The sequence below is a fragment of the Poecilia mexicana genome, unplaced genomic scaffold (assembly GCF_051168715.1).
Source record: "Poecilia mexicana isolate PSO_F unplaced genomic scaffold, ASM5116871v1 scaffold_22, whole genome shotgun sequence".
In the NCBI taxonomy this organism is placed as follows: domain Eukaryota; kingdom Metazoa; phylum Chordata; class Actinopteri; order Cyprinodontiformes; family Poeciliidae; genus Poecilia; species Poecilia mexicana.
The window spans coordinates 6,756,071-6,772,568 of NW_028263391.1; the positions used below are offsets into that span (position 1 = coordinate 6,756,071).

Here is a 16,498-nt window from a genome sequence, read left to right on the forward strand (position 1 = left end):
CAATTAAGGCAAAGCTGTACATACAATATGTGCATTTTGTATTTAAGGTGAAAATAAAATCTTTGTTCTGCGTGGCACTCCTAAAGTTTACATAGTTTTAGCTTCACCTGGTGCAAATTCTGTAAAAACTTCTTTTGCTATCTGATTATTATTAATGCAATTGATTGACTAATGATCGAGACTTCACTGAAGGAATGCTCTGCTGCTGCATTGCAGGCAATAAAATGTTTATTCTCTCATTTAAAAAAGAAATTGAACTAGTTGCATATTTTATGTATTTCTAATGTTGTATAAAATAAGCTTAAGTGGTTAACTAAAAAATTAGCAAAATGAGTCAATTTTTAAAAACCGATTAATCGTCAAAAAAAAAAAAAAAAAGCACTAAAATAATCGTGAGCTGTAGCATCCAAAAAATGAAATTCTCCCTTCAGAACGATGAAAAGAAGTGACTTCACACAAGCGCTTTTGGACTCTTGGTTGAGTTTTAATGCTCACATACAGTACAGCACAGTCAGAAGATCCTGTGGAGATCTCACAAACACAAAAGCAAACAGTTAAATACGTAGATAAAGTGTAGCACCAGCAGAGCCTCGGCGGACTCTCCTAAAAACTCTTCCTCGCTGTGGTTTTCAAAGTAAAACGCCTCCGTCTGATCTCACTGGACACGGCTCGCCTGCAGTGTCTCACGGCAGCGTTCACTTACACAAAGGTCAGTCATTTAGAAAAGGACGCATACCACCAAAAGTGGCATACAAAAAGCAATACTAAATAATAAATGCATTTACATAACCGCCAGGGGTTTTGGGTGTTTTGGCAACTTTCTATATCGACACTAAAGTTTAAATGATAAAAAAATAGAAAAACAAAAAACGTAATCTGAGAGTATATGAAGCGGAGATGACCGGCACATGACAATCTGGCATTCTAAGACATAAATATATCACACCGACGGTGCCGTCATCTTCTTTATATTCTGCGTTATTTTGCTTTGCTATACTGTTTAAATATTCAAGTTATACAAAAACAAAGAGTGACAAATCCATTACTTCTTGTAATACGGTAATGTGAAAAAATAGTATCAAAGTGATTTTCTAAAGCTGTGAATCGAATGTTGTACTAAATGCACCATTGTTCAGTACTGGTACAGAAATGCGTTGAGCCAGCTAATTAGGCAAGATGATGATTTATGATTGTTGTGGGAAAAAAAACATATTTTTTTACTTAGGCTACATGTGTGAAGGATGTTTTTCAGAATCAAGATTGTACAGTTCTGGTCAGAAGTTTGCATCCACCTGTTCTGGGCATGAACATGAAATCAGAATGATATTATCATAATTTTGAGCATTTAATTATTTTTTTTCTATTTGCTTCCATGATATAAAAAAAAAAATGGAACAAAATAAAACAGGAATTAGGTCCACAACTTTGGATTTGTTGTGGATTTTCTCTAATAAGATTCAAATATTTACATACATACACCCTCACTAGTCTCTAGTTAAATATATCATAACAGAGATCTTCTATTATCCACGATGAGGATGAGTGACTTCTGGCTGGAACTGTACGTCGAGATCTGTGAACGTAGATCAGGTAGAGAGAGAACGAGAGGCGAATTTGTGACATCATGAAATTATTGGCAAACTGGTTCAAAAAGAGTCTTCTGGTCTGTGAGCCTCTGGGAATCTCATCGGTTGTCTACAAATTGTCGGATCAGATTCTTTGGCTGTCCGTCTGCTTCCATTTGCTCTGTTGGTTAAATAAAACTCAAGTCAAATTGTTCCCCTTAACAGCAGACGTTTCTGATTTTTAGCCTCTCGAACATAAATGATTTACTTTTCTGTAGGTTCTCATCCACTGAAATGCCCTTTCACAATCCAATTAGGAAGCATTTAATGCTAAAATGAAGGTAAAACTTCTGCTAAAATGTTTCTAAAAGGCTGAAAATGTATAGGAAGGATTCTAAATCAAACGGAGACTTTTTCTTTCTCATTGGATCACAGACCGGCCGGCTAGAGAACCGAACCCCTCTAGAATGTTCTACCGGACACCGGGTTTGGCACAGTTTTCAGAACTTGGTCTGCTTTAGTTTGTCGATGTGGTAGCACAGCTTCAAGGCCGGCCCGAGCTTCAGTCCGAGGTACTTCATGATCATGTCGCTCTTCAGGAGCAGCAAGGCGTTTCCGTCAATCTCCTGGAAGAAGAAGAAGAAGAAGAAGAAGAAGAAGAAGAAGTTTATGTGGAAATCAGTGAGGTTTTCCTTCTGTAATTAATGATGGACACTTAATTACAGTGTCCATCATTGTATCAAGTTATGAATCAACTATTAAGTTGATTCATAACTTAATAGTTATGAATCAACCGTCCAATCAGGCATAAATGTTTCAAAATTAACTGATTAACTGAGTAAACTGATTTCTTTAATCAGATAAATATTATTGCAACTTTACTAAAAACGAATTTGGAAAAACAAAATATATCACAGTCGGATGCATGATATATCGGCACTAACATCGGTATCGGCCAATATTCATCTTTTTCTTTTACATTTTGGTAAAAGAAAATGTTTCATTTGTCGGTCTGACAAATAAAATTGGGCCTATTTTAACAAGCAATATTGATTTCCGTGTTCTTGCCATTTGTTTCGGGAGGTGCAGGAGAGAAGGGTGGTCATGTGGTTTTTGTTTTGTCATGTGACAGTGATGCAGCAAAGGATTGTGGGGAGTTTGGTCAGCGTCTGATTGGTTGTAAATCTCTCTAAAACAACACGACATGCACGCATGCAGCAGCAGTAATCTTGCTATAAAAGTTGGGTTTCATCTTTACTGCAGGTGCTTAAAGGTAAATCAAAACAAAGTGTGTTGGATCTCTAAAGACTAAATGGTGAACCAAACTTTTTTGCCACCGAACCCTAAAATACGGCAGTCAGGCCTGGATCTTTTGATTCTGACCTGTGTCCTTCTTGGTCCTGTGTTTTATTTCTCAGATTGGTCTTTGAGTCAGCAGAAAACAGCTCTCCAAAGCTACCCACTGTGATGTCATCAGGTGATATGTATACAAATAATATCTGCTTATAAATTAGTTATGGATCATTTCAAAAGTTTAGCGATATTCCAGCTAGCAGAATGAGATCGCTAGCTTTGTGAAAAACTTTGTCGTGTGTTGAAAGTCAATTAAATGGCGGTGTTATGTGAGATCGACTTTTCTGGGCTTTTTATTCTGTCATACCATTTTTCCCTCATTGAAAACATACCTGGAGTTTTGCCTTGATTCTGTCATGCATGTTTGAGAAATCCTTGAATCTCCCATGGCAACCATTTTGAGGTGCTTAAGTTGTGTACTTTGCAGGTTGTAAACAGCATAATAGAGGAGCAGTGTTTTGATGACTTCCTGAAGGCGGAGGAGTGTTGGAGAGAGCAGCAGTTTCTTAAAGGGACAGAGGCCCAATTTCAAGGCGTGAAATTTAGAAGTCAAACCTCTTTAAAGTTAAATTTTAAGTACAGAACATATTTATATCAACTGAAGGTGACAGTTACTTGTTATTTGTGCTATAAAATGGTACTATGTGTCTGGAAAATACATAAATGCATTCTTTTAACATTATGACATATGGGTCTTAAACATTATTCGACAGTCTCAGAAACCTCATCTGTGGGATGAAACCATCATTTCAGCTCAATCTAAAAACACGATGAAGGTCTTCGTCAAAGTTCTTGTCGGAGCTGTGACAGTCACACACATCGCTGCACACACATCCGACTCACATGCTTCCTGAAGATGTCTGCATGGGGGCCCAGAGCCTGGGGATCTGCATCTCTGATGAACCAAACAACATCCTCCACAGACCACGTGGTCGGGTCCTTATTGGCCGGAGCTTTGGATTCCTGGGATTCTGGAGACACGTTGTATCCTCCTGAGAGAACAGAGTGAGGAGTTTTTACTCCTGTCGGCGGAACAAAGGTCGACTCCAGGACAGGTCGGCGTTGGGGCCATCTCTCACCCGTCCTGTTGCCGTCCGGGAACATGTTGGGGCTGGAGGCTGGCTGCCTGCACATGCTCATGGAGCCCGAGCCGCCGGAGAACTGCTGAGAAGAGCGAAACCCGTAGGAGGACTTGGAGGAGTAGGAGGAGCTTATGGAGCCGAAGGCGGAATCACTGTGGTCAACGGAGTAGCGCTTGGCTTCTGACTGGTCTCCATGGTAATCGTCGGCCACAGACGTTTCAGCTAGAGCCAAGACAGAGCCACGTCAAGACAGAATCAGAGCAAGTTTTGGTGTATCTGACTCTTGGAGGCTAAAGCGATACCGTCTGAGTGATAGGATCCACCGCTGCGCTGGCTAATGGGCTGATCGCTGAAGAGGTTTTCACAGTGCAGGCTACGACAGAGCTTCTTGAGGAAACGAAGCACATAGTCGATGCTGTTCACCACAGGGAGGCTCAAAAGATGCTGCTTCCCATCAAATGTGGCTGGAAGCGCAAAACGACACCAGTTTACACTTTATTTCTCACAAATCGGATTATTAAACCTCTACCGAGGGGGTGGGGGGGGTTTCTCTCCTCTCAACCCAATCTCAATTTAAGTGCAAAAAAATAAATAAAAGTTAAGTAAACAAGCAGAGAACAACACCTGGTCGAGGTCTTGGTACAGCACCTGATATTTTTTCTCCTCCGTAGCCTTGCGTGAGGAGAGTGAACACGGTTTTTTGCTGGAAGGCGCTGTCGATGCAGCCCTGGACGGCCTGCTGCAGTACGACGGACGGCCGGTCGGGTCCGAAGTGATCGGGAAGCTGCTGGATCTTCTTCCTGTCCAGGTTGGGGCCCGTGTTGGCCTGCTTGTTGATGTAGATGCAAACTGAAGCAGAGGAGAGATGGCACCTTGGATTGGGTTTTTCGGACAAGTTTGGGTGTTTTTTATTTTTATTTTTTAAATCTCTTGAGGTCGGGTATGTACAGAACCCTGGAAAAGGCATTAGGGATGCAAGTTACCAATTCATGAAGTTGACTAACAAATGACTGAGAAACGGCCATTTCTTAAAAACCAAAGTTTTCTCTCATATAAAGAGAGTTGACTGTTTTTCCATAGATTTAAAAAATATGTATATCATGAAACTTAAAGAGCTTGTCGAGTGTTTATATTTCAGAACAGAACCGCATAAAGTTCATTTTCCATCCCACACTGGACTGTTTTCTCTTTGCCATTTCTGGTATGGCCCTGCCATCTTTGTTTCTGTGTCAACTGGCTGTGGTTAAGGATGGCCAGCGGCACCCTCTTCTGGATGGCAACCAAACTACAACACTAGAAGAAGACATAAGTGGACTTTATTAGATAATCGGTTGGAACTAATTTTAATCCAATAAACTAGTATTAATCGATGATTAATCGTAAGTCGGTAACTTGTTTGCATCCTTAAAAAACACTTTTTACTTATTTCATTATAGATATTTCCAGATTTTATCTGGTCAGCCAGATAAAATCCAACTAAAAACGTTAAGGTTTGTGGTTATAAGGTTTTAAAACTTCTGTAAGGCGCTTTCTTTCTTTTTTTTTTTTTTTTACCTGTTAGCACCTGGGCTGTGGCCGAATGGGGGATGGTGGCAGCGTCCTGAGGGATGGAGCTCATATCAGGCTCGGGCGTGCTGCTGGGTGGAGAAATAGCCAGAGGGGTCATCACCATCCGCGGTTTGAGCTGCAGAAGAAAAAGTTTCAGAATACATTTTGATCACGCAGCAGGAGGCTAATCATCAGAGAGCTTTTTTAAGAGTTGTTCCTCTAAAGTTGGAACAATAACGTGTCTGCAGCAAAAAAAGAAAAAAATCTCCCAGATGCTACATTTTACGCAGTGGTCCCACCAACAAGGTATATAACTTTAACAGACCACTGTTAAAGATGAAATTGTGGATCTCAACAAGGCTACTCATGATTAGGTGGAATAAACAAAACAAAATACATTTTACAACTTGTTTTTGTTAGATGCTTTTTGTTTCCCACTTTATAGTTTTACGCAGTTCTGTCGAATTTCTACCGAACAGTGACACATTTTCATAAATCAGGGATTTACTTCCACTTTAGCGCAGAGTTGGAAAAGATAAATAGTTGAATCTGAAGCTTAACAGATTTATTTGAGCTTCTGTCAATCTGAGGTTGAAAATTTAACCCTGTCTGTTAAACTGACTGGATTGCCTTTTCTCTTACCATTAATAAAATGTGTATTATTAGTTTTTATTTTCTTGAGTGATTTATTGATTCACTTTTATTTAAAAAAACAAAACAAACCCTAACCTTTAAAATCCAACGTTGAACATTTTTTAAATAAATCTTGTATTTAAGTAATTAAGCCAACAATAAGCTATGCTTCTTCTCACTCCTGAATATTTTCTCTGTTTGTTATATAATTATTGTATCTCCTTAAGTTTTACTTGATATTATGAAATTTATGTTATCTTGTAACTAGCTGGAAGCTGTCCGTCATTCACATATTCAAAATAAATGCCAAGTTTCTGCTGTTAAATTTGTTATTTTTGTACTATGATCCCTCAGTTTTTGTTTAAGGACTGTGGGTTTCTGGATGTAGGAAGTGTCATATGACTGGAGTGTTTGGTTTATTTGTCATATGTTAAAAAAATAAAAAATATCCCGAATCAATTAACGGGAAGAACAGTTAAGATCTTTCAGTATTTGACCGGCTGATAACCCAATCAGAGCTCATCAAAACAACAATTTGCCAATGTTAATATCTGCGTTTTTTCTTTTAATTCATGGTTGAAAATAAACAAAAAAAGAAAACATAACAGCCAAATCAGAAATGCGCCCCAGCCTGTGTTTCCAGCTCCCTGTGCTCACATCCATTTTTAATCGCCCGCCCAGCACAGTCCCATCCATCCCCATCTGGCTGACCTTGAAGCCCGGCTTTCTCCCCCTCTTCTTCGGCACTTTGAGCGGCGGCAGCGACTCGGGGTACCGGTTGGGGAAATCCATCTTGGCCACGCTGCGGAGGGGGGGCCTGCCCCTCTTCCTGCCCGGTATCTTCCCCGGCTGGCTGGGGATGAAGGAGGGAGCCACTGCGGCCGACTGCATGTCACCGTTGCTGCTGCTGCTGCTGCTGCTGTCTGACTTCTGTGCCGCTGCAGCAAGTACACTCATCTGGAGCTGCAGACAGAAATGAAGAAGAAGGGGGGGGGAAAAAGCCTTTCAGACCTGCACTTTGCTCACACATTGATCCTGGATACTACAAGTCGCAGCATTAGCATCCATTAGATGCGGGCTGGGTTGGAAAAGGAAGCGTGGATTGCAGCAACATCTGACCAGTAAAAACACTCTCAGGAGAAGCACTTAGCTCTGCCGTAATTAAACAACACAAAGAGAAGCCATGTAAGTGAACACCACCTCCATCCTGCACTGATAACACATAAATAAACCTGATAGGGGAAGGGGAGGCGAAGAGGGGGAGTCACTATTACCTGCTGTCCTCTATTGTGAAAGCCCAGCAGCAGAGAGCGATGGTTTTATATCCAACAGGCCTAAAGGTGACAAACAGCTAAATCCCTCACAATGCAGGAAAAGCCATCTAGGTTGTGTTTTTTTTTTTTTCTTTCTGCATGCGGCTTTCTCCTCGTCTCCCTTTTTGGTGAACACACTGCTGCTGCTGCTGCTGCTGCTGCTAGGCACACAGGCTGCAGACATCTCATTAGACTAATGCATTCAGCACTGGCAGAGAGAGAGAGGGAGGGAGAGAGCAAGAGGAAGGGGAGGGTGGGAATTGACTTCACCATGGCTACCCAGCTATGAATTACCATTAAGATGACAGCGTCTACCCTGGTGTTAAAAGAAGACCAAACAGAGGGAAGGGAAAATTTTTCAACAAAAAACGAAATAAACAGATAAGGACTGTGGTTCATCTTTTCCCCCCTGCAGCAGCACATACAACCAGAAACAATAAGCCGGTTGCTCTCATGCTCAAAACATCTCAATGTGAGGAGATCTGTGTGAAAGACGAGGCATGTAAACAAACAAGGAATCGATCCGTCGGCTGCACTCACCATCCGAAGCAGATGTGGAGATGTGGAGTATCCCCGCGCTCTGGGCTGCTGCTGCTGCTGCTGCTGCTGCTGGCTCTCCTCCCTGCCTCCAATAGCAGAGCGCCTATATGAAAGCAAGGCGGATTCCACTGTAATACTGTACGTGTGTGTGTGTGTGTGTGTGTGTACAGCAGACACTGACAGACAGTGAGCGAGTGACAATATGTGTGTGTGTGTGTGTGCATTAAAGAGACATGGAGGGAGAGGAGGCGGGGGGCCTCTGTTGTCATGACAACAAGCCTGTAAGCCCTGCCAGTTGTCTGCCATGTTTTATCAGCGACTCTGGCTCAGTGGAGAGATGATAGTTTCTCCTTTTCATTCCTTTTAGTTACAGTGCTGTTATGGATTAAAGGCTGCAGAGGTTTGTTGGGAAATCTCTAGCATGTTTATGTTATTATTATTAGTATTTTATAGGTGTTTTATGAAGAACAAAGGATTAAAATGCTTGAAATATATAGTGGTTTTAGCTATCCAAATGGCATCAGTCAGTGTTTTTCTTCACTGCATTATAAAACAATGAATGTGCAACGATGGAAGTTCTGGGAAAATCTCCAAAAACATCCATCAAAACCATCTGATTACCTGCAGTTTGAGAAAAAAAAAAAAAAAGATTGGAAATGCTTTTAGTGATTATTTCAAGTTATCTAAAATACATATTTAAAAGACCAGTAAAGTAACAACTATAAAAAACTGTCTGAAAGATTATTTCAGTCGTATCAATATACATTCCAAAAGTAACTGTGTTATCCATGTTTTTCCTAGCATAACTTTTATGTACAGGGCCTTACAAATGTATTTATACGTTTGTAACGCCAGTACAATGTGACAGTTTTTTTTTAAGTTGTCACATTGTACCAGGGTGAAAAATGTTTCAAAATTTGTCACCTTCAAAGCAAAGTTTTATCTATTTTATTAACCCATTTTGTGAAGTAAAAGAAAAAGGACACATAATTTTCAAAACTTTTTTCACAAATAACATTCTGTCTTTTCCTTATTAACATCTGATACCGCTAAATAAAAATAAATGCATTCAAATATTTTGTTGCATAAAAACAGCAACAGAAAACGTCGAGGATTTTTCGTCGTAACGTGATAAAATGTGAGAACTCAAAGTTAGAGATATGTCGCCCCCTGCAGGATTTAACAGGAACTCCTCACTGTTCATCTGTTCGGTGTTGCTGTGCTAATAAAGTTTCGCAGATGACCTTTGACACCAATATGTCAGCCTACATGCCGCTTTCTGTGAAGATGTCACCGTCAGCCTTGGTGGGCATAAAGTGCGTTTTTAAAGAGCAGTTTTGTTCTAGAAAGATTTTAAAATGCCTAACAGAGCTCTGCAGGCGAGGTGAGACGAATTGGTTGCGTGTTTTAATATAATTAGTGCTTTTCTAATTAAAAATATCTATAAATGTGTCATTTGTCTCGCTAATTGTACGGTTATTGTTGTTTTGTACAAAGAAATAGTGCATTTTTACACCTTCTCAGCTGTCAAATTAGTTACCTTCTAACATTTGCTCGCCGTTTTAATCATTTTCTGACTTTTGAAGCGGGAAACAATGAACTGACGTACCTTTTTTTGTTTTCGGTGTGATGTCTGTCAGGTTACTCGGTGACAGCTGGCCAGGCGGCGACGGCGGTGGAGGTGGAGAGCGGTGTGACCGCCGCCGGGTTCAGCGGTCCTTTGGATCACTACAGCGGGCTGATCCGAGCCGGGAGCCTGCGGGAAGACGAGCACCAGAGAGCGGTACTGCAGAAGCTGGACGAGCTGCACAAAACGCTGAGAGGATACACCAATAGACCCACATCCATCATGTCGAGGGTGAACATTCACATGCATGTCCTCATGTTTATGTGACCACTAAAAAGTCGCGTATTCTTATCACTTAATCCAGAAAAACATTGTACATTAGTTATCTGAAGAGCAACAGTTAAAAGTATGGGTTGCCAAATGTGCCAAAAATGTTTGTGCGTGTAAATACTTTTCTGTGTCACTGTACACAGTGCAGCAGCTGATTGTTACATTGTCTTTGTAAAGACATAATTAGATAAAACATTCAAGATCTTAACTTAAAAGAAGCAACCTAGCTGTGCTTCAGTATTTTTATTTTTGTTAACGTCTGATCTGTTTAAGGATTTTTTTTCTCCATCATTATTGAGTTTATTTAAACTTTGTTTTTAACTTTGGAATTTATTGAACTTCTTAAATTTCCTTTTGGAATCAATAAAATGTTTTTGAATTGAACAAAAATATTTCAAATGCTTCACTAATGGTAAAAAGAGAAGAAAGTAGCTTCTGCTTGTTCATGAAACTTCCTTCAATTATTTTTTTGCATGATGAAAAATCTTCCTAAATCAAACTGGTCACAATATTTTTACTGATTTATTTTTGTGTGTGTGTGTGTGTGTGTGTGTTCTCCAGTTTTTCTCCAAACCAAAGCCCCCTAAAGGCTGCTACATCTTTGGCGATGTCGGTAAGAGAACTGAAGCCTGATCATCGGGATTTAATGCATTTTATTTATTCATACAATCCTAACTGTTATGTTTTTTTTTTTTGTTTTAGGCACCGGGAAGACAATGGTGATGGACATGTTTTATTCACATGTGGAAACGGAGAGGAAAAAAAGGGTCCATTTCCACGGATTTATGCTCGACGTGCATAAAAGTGAGTGTTTTGTGTTGTTCTGAGGTACATCTCATTATTAAATTCTAAATTAGCTCTAAATGCTCCTCCTCCATCAAGAGACAGAAGTACGTTTTGGGAAAAGTCACACAGGGATGTTAATACTTCTCCCAACTTGTTTTTGCACCTAATTTTGGCTGCTTGGTTTCAGGAATCCATCGGTTGAAGCAGAGCATGCCCAAAAGGAAAGCAGGGAAAATGGCCAAATCTTACGACCCCATCGCTCCGGTTGCCGAGGAGATCAGTGAGGAGGCCTGTCTGCTATGTTTCGATGAGTTCCAGGTGCTTTAGGTGACCTTCTTAAAGAAACAGAGCATGTTTGTTCACGCTGTTAAAAATTACTTTTATTGCTAACTTTCATTTCAGGTCACAGATATCGCCGATGCCATGATCCTAAAGCAGCTTTTTGAAAATCTGTTTCTGAACGGCGTTGTTGTCGTAGCGACGTCCAACCGTCCACCTGAAGGTCATTAGTGAGGTTTTTAGCACATTTGCTCAAAACTGCATATTTTTTGTAGTTTTTCTCTGGATAAGAAGAAACTAATCAATTACATTTTAAAAAAGTTATTGGAAGTTTTTCCTCCCCAAAATAACCAAAATTAAAGACCATATGTCTTGTGTCACTTTATTATTCTAGAAGTAAAATTGTAGGTTGGCACATTTACCCAGGCAACAATTCTAATTAAACCAGTAAAGGAGTCATTTTTTCATTATTTTTTGTAAGAAAGGGAAGTTCAAATCATTGTAGATCCAAAACTTTAAGAGTTTTTGACATTATTAAAAGAAACACATCAAGTTTGCAAATACTTTTGGACTCGGATGGGAAAAAAATGAAGGAAAATATTCAGGCTTTGGGTCTGTTTCTGTTTAAAACTGATTAGTTTATTTAATATGTCACAAAAGCTGCAGCTAACATTTTGCAACCCGTTATGTTCCATCAGATTTGTATAAAAATGGCCTCCAGAGAGTCAACTTTGTGCCTTTTATCGCGGTGCTGCAGGTAAGTTAAAACATTCTGAATCCGCCCTCCAACTGTGAGCAAGCGGCCCTTTAAAGGTGAAACGTCTCTTTGACCGCCTGCAGAAACATTGCCAAACTCTTCGCCTCGATTCAGGGATCGACTACCGCAAACGGAACAGGCCTTCTGCGGGGAAACTTTACTTCCTGTAAGTCCCGCCTGGCTTGACGAAAACCTAACAGGAACGCTGCTTTTCTCCCTTTTATCAATTCTTTCATTCTGTGTAGCTCCGGTGAACCTGACGCCGAGGCAGTGCTGGACAAAATGTTCGACGAGTTGGCTTTTAAGCAGAACGACAGTGAGTGCCGAGCTCCACCAGCGTCTCCTGCTGTGCCGCGTGGCTAACGTTTGTCTTTGTTTTAAAATGTTTAGTTACCCGGCCGCGAGTTTTAAACGTTAACAACCGGAAGGTCCGTCTGAACAAAGCGTGCGGGACGATCGCAGACTGTACGTTTGAGGAGCTGTGCGACAGAGTGAGTCTGTTTGTTTTGCATTTTTAATGTTGCTATTGTTTGACCTGACGGGGTTCATGCAGTCAGCAAACACAGAGAACCGCACACAGCAAAAAACCCAAAATATTACCAAGTATTTGGTCGAGTTTCAAGTGCCAATATCTTGATACACTTGAAGTAAAAGAAAACTAATTAACAAGTATTTTCTCAGCAACATATAAGAGCTTGTTTTAAGTCAATAATTCCTTAATATTCATGAAAAAGTAGTGGCTAAATTTGTCATGTTATTTCACTAAAAATGTGGGGAAAATATCTTGTTATAATATAATAATAATCTGCCAATGGAACAAGAACTTTTACATCTATTAAGGAGTTATTGACTTAAAACAAGCTCCTATTTATATCTGAAAAGTTGGTTTTAAGTTAGTTTTGTCTTATTTCAAAATATTTGTTTCTACTTGGTAAGATTTTGTGTTTTTGCAGTGCACTTTGAAAAACAGTTTCAAGTTTCTGTCTTATGAAAATAAAACATTTCCTTTCTATTAAAGGTTTTTGAGTAAAAATTTGTTTGATTCTCTGCTTGATTCTAAACATGAAAAGTTTTTTTTGAGACCCAGAAATCTCTCTCTCAGCCTCTAGGGGCCAGCGACTACCTGGAAATATCCAGACTGTTTGACACAGTCTTCATCCGACACATTCCTCTGCTGACGCTCAACAAGAAAACTCAGGCCAGGCGGCTCATAACGCTCGTGGACGCGCTCTACGACCACAAGGTACGCCGCCGCCGCTCATCCGTCCTCCCAGCCCATAGAGCGAGACGCAGACATGGACTCTTCTCTTGGCTCAGGTCCGGGTGGTGATACTCGCCGAACGCCCGCTGGAGGACATTTTTGTTCACGACGGGGATCACAGTCACGACGAGAGCCACATTCTGATGGATGACCTGGGGCTGAAAAGGGTGAGAGTGGGAATCTGTTTTGAACCTGTTTTCCATCAACGGTCTGGGCTGTCGGGACACAAAAACATCAGCAATTAAAGAGGCTGTCACTCAGACGGGCTTAGAAAACGTCAGGAAACAGAACTGCAGATCCAAAGAGTCGAGTTTCTAGTGGAAATATTAATGAACTTGAAATAAGACAAAACTAACTCACCAGTTTCAGCAGGAAGTCGGAGTTTGTTTTAAGTAAATAATTTCTTAAACTAGTTTGTAAAATCAACTCTTCTGAGCTTGTGATGACTTCCTGAAGGCAGTTTCAAAAAGAGCAGGATTTTTTTTAAAGAGATGGAGACACAATGTCCTAACTTTTGTTCAGCTTGAAAATCCAATTTTGTTTCTTACTTCTGTTTAATGAGTAAAAGTTAGTTTTTATGGTTAAGTGCAATCAGATCTCTTCCTTTTCCAAACTGAAATTAGGCATTCAGATCTGAACATTTCTTGATAATTTTTTTTTAAAATAATTTTGTAAAATGTTCTAATTTGTCAAATTTTTTAAATTGTAGTTTTATATCTGAATCAAATGATCAATTTTACTGTTGATTCTGTAAAAATTGAGTAACTATAATTTTCCGTCTGTCTACAATGTTCTGAAAGTTGAAAACAACATTTTGCATTTCTGATTGGACCAGCATTAAATCTAATAATTTACTTACTTTCGTGCCCCAAACGTCACTGAAAACTCGGATTTCTCCACTGATAATCATGGGTTTATTTAAAGCGTCGCCTGTTCTCACTCAGTGAACTTTCCCTCCATAACAGGACGAAGCCAGCAGTCTGTCCATCTTCAGCGGGGAGGAGGAGAAGTTTGCCTTTCAGAGAACCGTTTCTCGACTCACTGAGATGCAGACTGAAGATTACTGGCTGGACGGGGACAGAAGCTTAAAATCCTCCGGAAAATAAGAATACATGATACTTTATGAACTACTCGCTTATATGCCAAAAACAAAATACTACACTACTCCATCTCCTCTCGCACGGAGCACCGGGGTTCTGCTCAACAGCATCTGTGCAAATGTACATACAATATTTATTAGTATCTAAAATCATTTTATCATTTAAATGCAAATTTGCACTTTAAGGATCATTTTAAGGTGGATTTTTGGGGAGGCGTGTTGCTTTTAATCCAGTGTCATATAATAACTCAAGTTTTTAACTTCTCTGTTGTTTGGGGGGAAAAGATATAAAAACACAACATGGACAGTTTATAGAGATGTAGTCGAGTCCTTTACTGGAGGTTTATGAGTCTGTTTTGTTTTCAGTATTTCAATGAAATGATTTCTTACTGAGTTGTGTTTTATCTTAAGTCTAAGTGGATGGATCAGTCCAGTCTGACTGCAATGTTTAGCTGCTTCTGAAGAAAAGATAATATAAATATAACTACTTTAAATCTTGGTTTCTTATTTGCAAAGAGATACTTTAATTTTATTTATTTGTTTCCAAAATTTCAGTGGACAAACATGAATTATTTATGCCCCTTTTTGGCATTTAGTCAACATACTTTCATATATTTAAAGGGGATTTTGTGTGATTAGACCAATAAGTACCACATATTGATAGGGTATAATAGTAATAATAATAATAATAATTAATAATACAATTTTATTTACAGTACACTTTACATGTACATCTCAAAGTGCTGCAAAATGACAATTAAAGCAATAACCAATTTAAAAACTAATTTGAAATAAATGGAAGGAAATTGATACACCAGAACATTTTCAAGTCTTATCAAAGATACTTTGGTTGGTGCTGAGCTGTGGATCTCTGCAGCTCCTCCAGAGACACAGTGAGCCGCCAATCTGCTTTTTTAATTATTTTATTAAACCAGTTGAGTTTCATCTGTAGAGCACGATTTATACATTCAACTGGAACTCAAAGTGCATTACAAAGGTTAGGAGCAAACAAACACGATGAAATGATCAAATCAAAGGAAACTAGGTGAAACAGTAATAATTATTGGTGATAAAACAATGAGAGAGAGAGCTCAATCAGAGGAACTGTGGAAAAGCACTTAGATTAGCCAAGAAACACTTGATATGTAAACTAGATCAGATACAGCTTATAAAAACACTAAAGTTAGGAAATAAAGTAGAATTACAATAAGCTGAGATTATAAATGACTTTAACCTTCAACTAAAAGCCACAGGACTGAATGGATCCGTCTTTAAGTTTGCTTTCAAATTAATGCAATGCATGCAGAATGCGTTAAACGATGTAAACCGTGTATCGTTTTCTTTCTGATTATTCTGCATCGTTTTCCAAGGCAGCTGCTCACTACAAATACAGATCTAGACTCATGACTATTCACTTTTATCTCGTTTTATGACAAACGCAACCTAATCTGCATCATCCATCCCATTTAATACCGTTTATAAATGTATCTCATGCGACTTAACTCTTTAAATAATGTCCTGATCCTTCAGATCCCTCCATGAGTTTCATCCTCTGCTCTGAGTCAAACATCTGGTTTACTGGAAATGGTTCGTCTTCTCGAAAGCGACACGTCGACTGGCTGACATTTAACATTAACATTAATTGTGATGCACTTCTTAAAACAAAGACTCCTGCATGTGGGATGTGAAAGTGAGAAAACGCTACATAATTTAAGTTCCTGTTTGCTTGGTGCAAACACACGGGTTTTGTCCTTAAAATGAAGCGTTGTGTTGTCATCACTAAAGATGCGAAACAAACAGTGAAAATCCAAAAACTATGAAAGATGAAAAATGTTTTGATATCAAATTGTTTAATGAAACTGAGAGGCATGACCGCACTTCACTAACCAAACAGAGCGAGATTTCAAAATATTTTGTATGAGAGAAGAAGAACTTGTTTTGGAGCTACGGCAAGAGAAGAGGGTGGTGTGTCCTTTTAAGGCTGAGAAATAAAAACATTTTGCTTTAGATTTTTAAAAATGGGTAAACTAAAACTCAGACGTTCACCACAGAAAAGCCCCTCTTGTTCATTTTAATTCTACTGTATTGGACAGAAACGACCTTCTGTGATGACCCTCTTTAAGGAGCGTTGAACTTAAGATGCTGCGTTGGTCGAGCCGCACACGTTGTGTGAAATTGATGTAGTGGATGTTGTGCAACAATCGTCGTTTCCCATCCAACCCCTCTGCAGGCCTGTGAAGCAGTCCTGACAGCAGAGGCAGCTTTCTTTATCATTTTGTTCACTTTTCTCCAATCTGCTGCCTCAACAGACGGCTTTGAAGAAGAAGAAACACACACACACACACACACACACACACACAGAAGATTATGCAATGCCTTGCCGCA

General features: G+C 39.5%; 2 protein-coding genes across 3 annotated transcripts; one reads left to right on the forward strand and one right to left on the reverse strand.

The window, feature by feature from the left end:
- Positions 1 to 463: 463 nt before the first annotated feature.
- Positions 464 to 8,826, reverse strand: LOC106907098 (sex comb on midleg-like protein 4). Of its 2 annotated transcripts, XM_014972642.2 has the most exons (8): positions 8,035 to 8,826; positions 6,893 to 7,144; positions 5,555 to 5,684; positions 4,649 to 4,849; positions 4,303 to 4,464; positions 3,998 to 4,222; positions 3,762 to 3,910; positions 464 to 2,191 (listed from the first exon to the last, which is right to left on the reverse strand). In XM_014972642.2, exons 1-8 carry the CDS (start codon positions 8,338 to 8,340, stop codon positions 2,066 to 2,068), a joined length of 1,551 nt encoding a protein of 516 aa, XP_014828128.2. In that variant the 5' UTR covers positions 8,341 to 8,826; the 3' UTR covers positions 464 to 2,065. The 2 variants fall into 2 exon arrangements, with proteins under 2 accessions (XP_014828128.2, XP_087858825.1); XM_088002699.1 differs by lacking the exon at positions 8,035 to 8,826 and having other exon boundaries at positions 6,893 to 7,151.
- A 432-nt stretch (positions 8,827 to 9,258) lies between these two features.
- On the forward strand, positions 9,259 to 14,607 carry afg1la (AFG1 like ATPase a). The gene is made up of 13 exons (XM_014972638.2): positions 9,259 to 9,418; positions 9,675 to 9,892; positions 10,493 to 10,544; positions 10,634 to 10,735; positions 10,905 to 11,035; positions 11,120 to 11,219; positions 11,695 to 11,753; positions 11,837 to 11,919; positions 11,999 to 12,069; positions 12,144 to 12,244; positions 12,856 to 12,996; positions 13,071 to 13,181; positions 13,980 to 14,607. Exons 1-13 carry the CDS (start codon positions 9,274 to 9,276, stop codon positions 14,118 to 14,120), a joined length of 1,455 nt encoding a protein of 484 aa, XP_014828124.1. The 5' UTR covers positions 9,259 to 9,273; the 3' UTR covers positions 14,121 to 14,607.
- Positions 14,608 to 16,498: the final 1,891 nt, after the last annotated feature.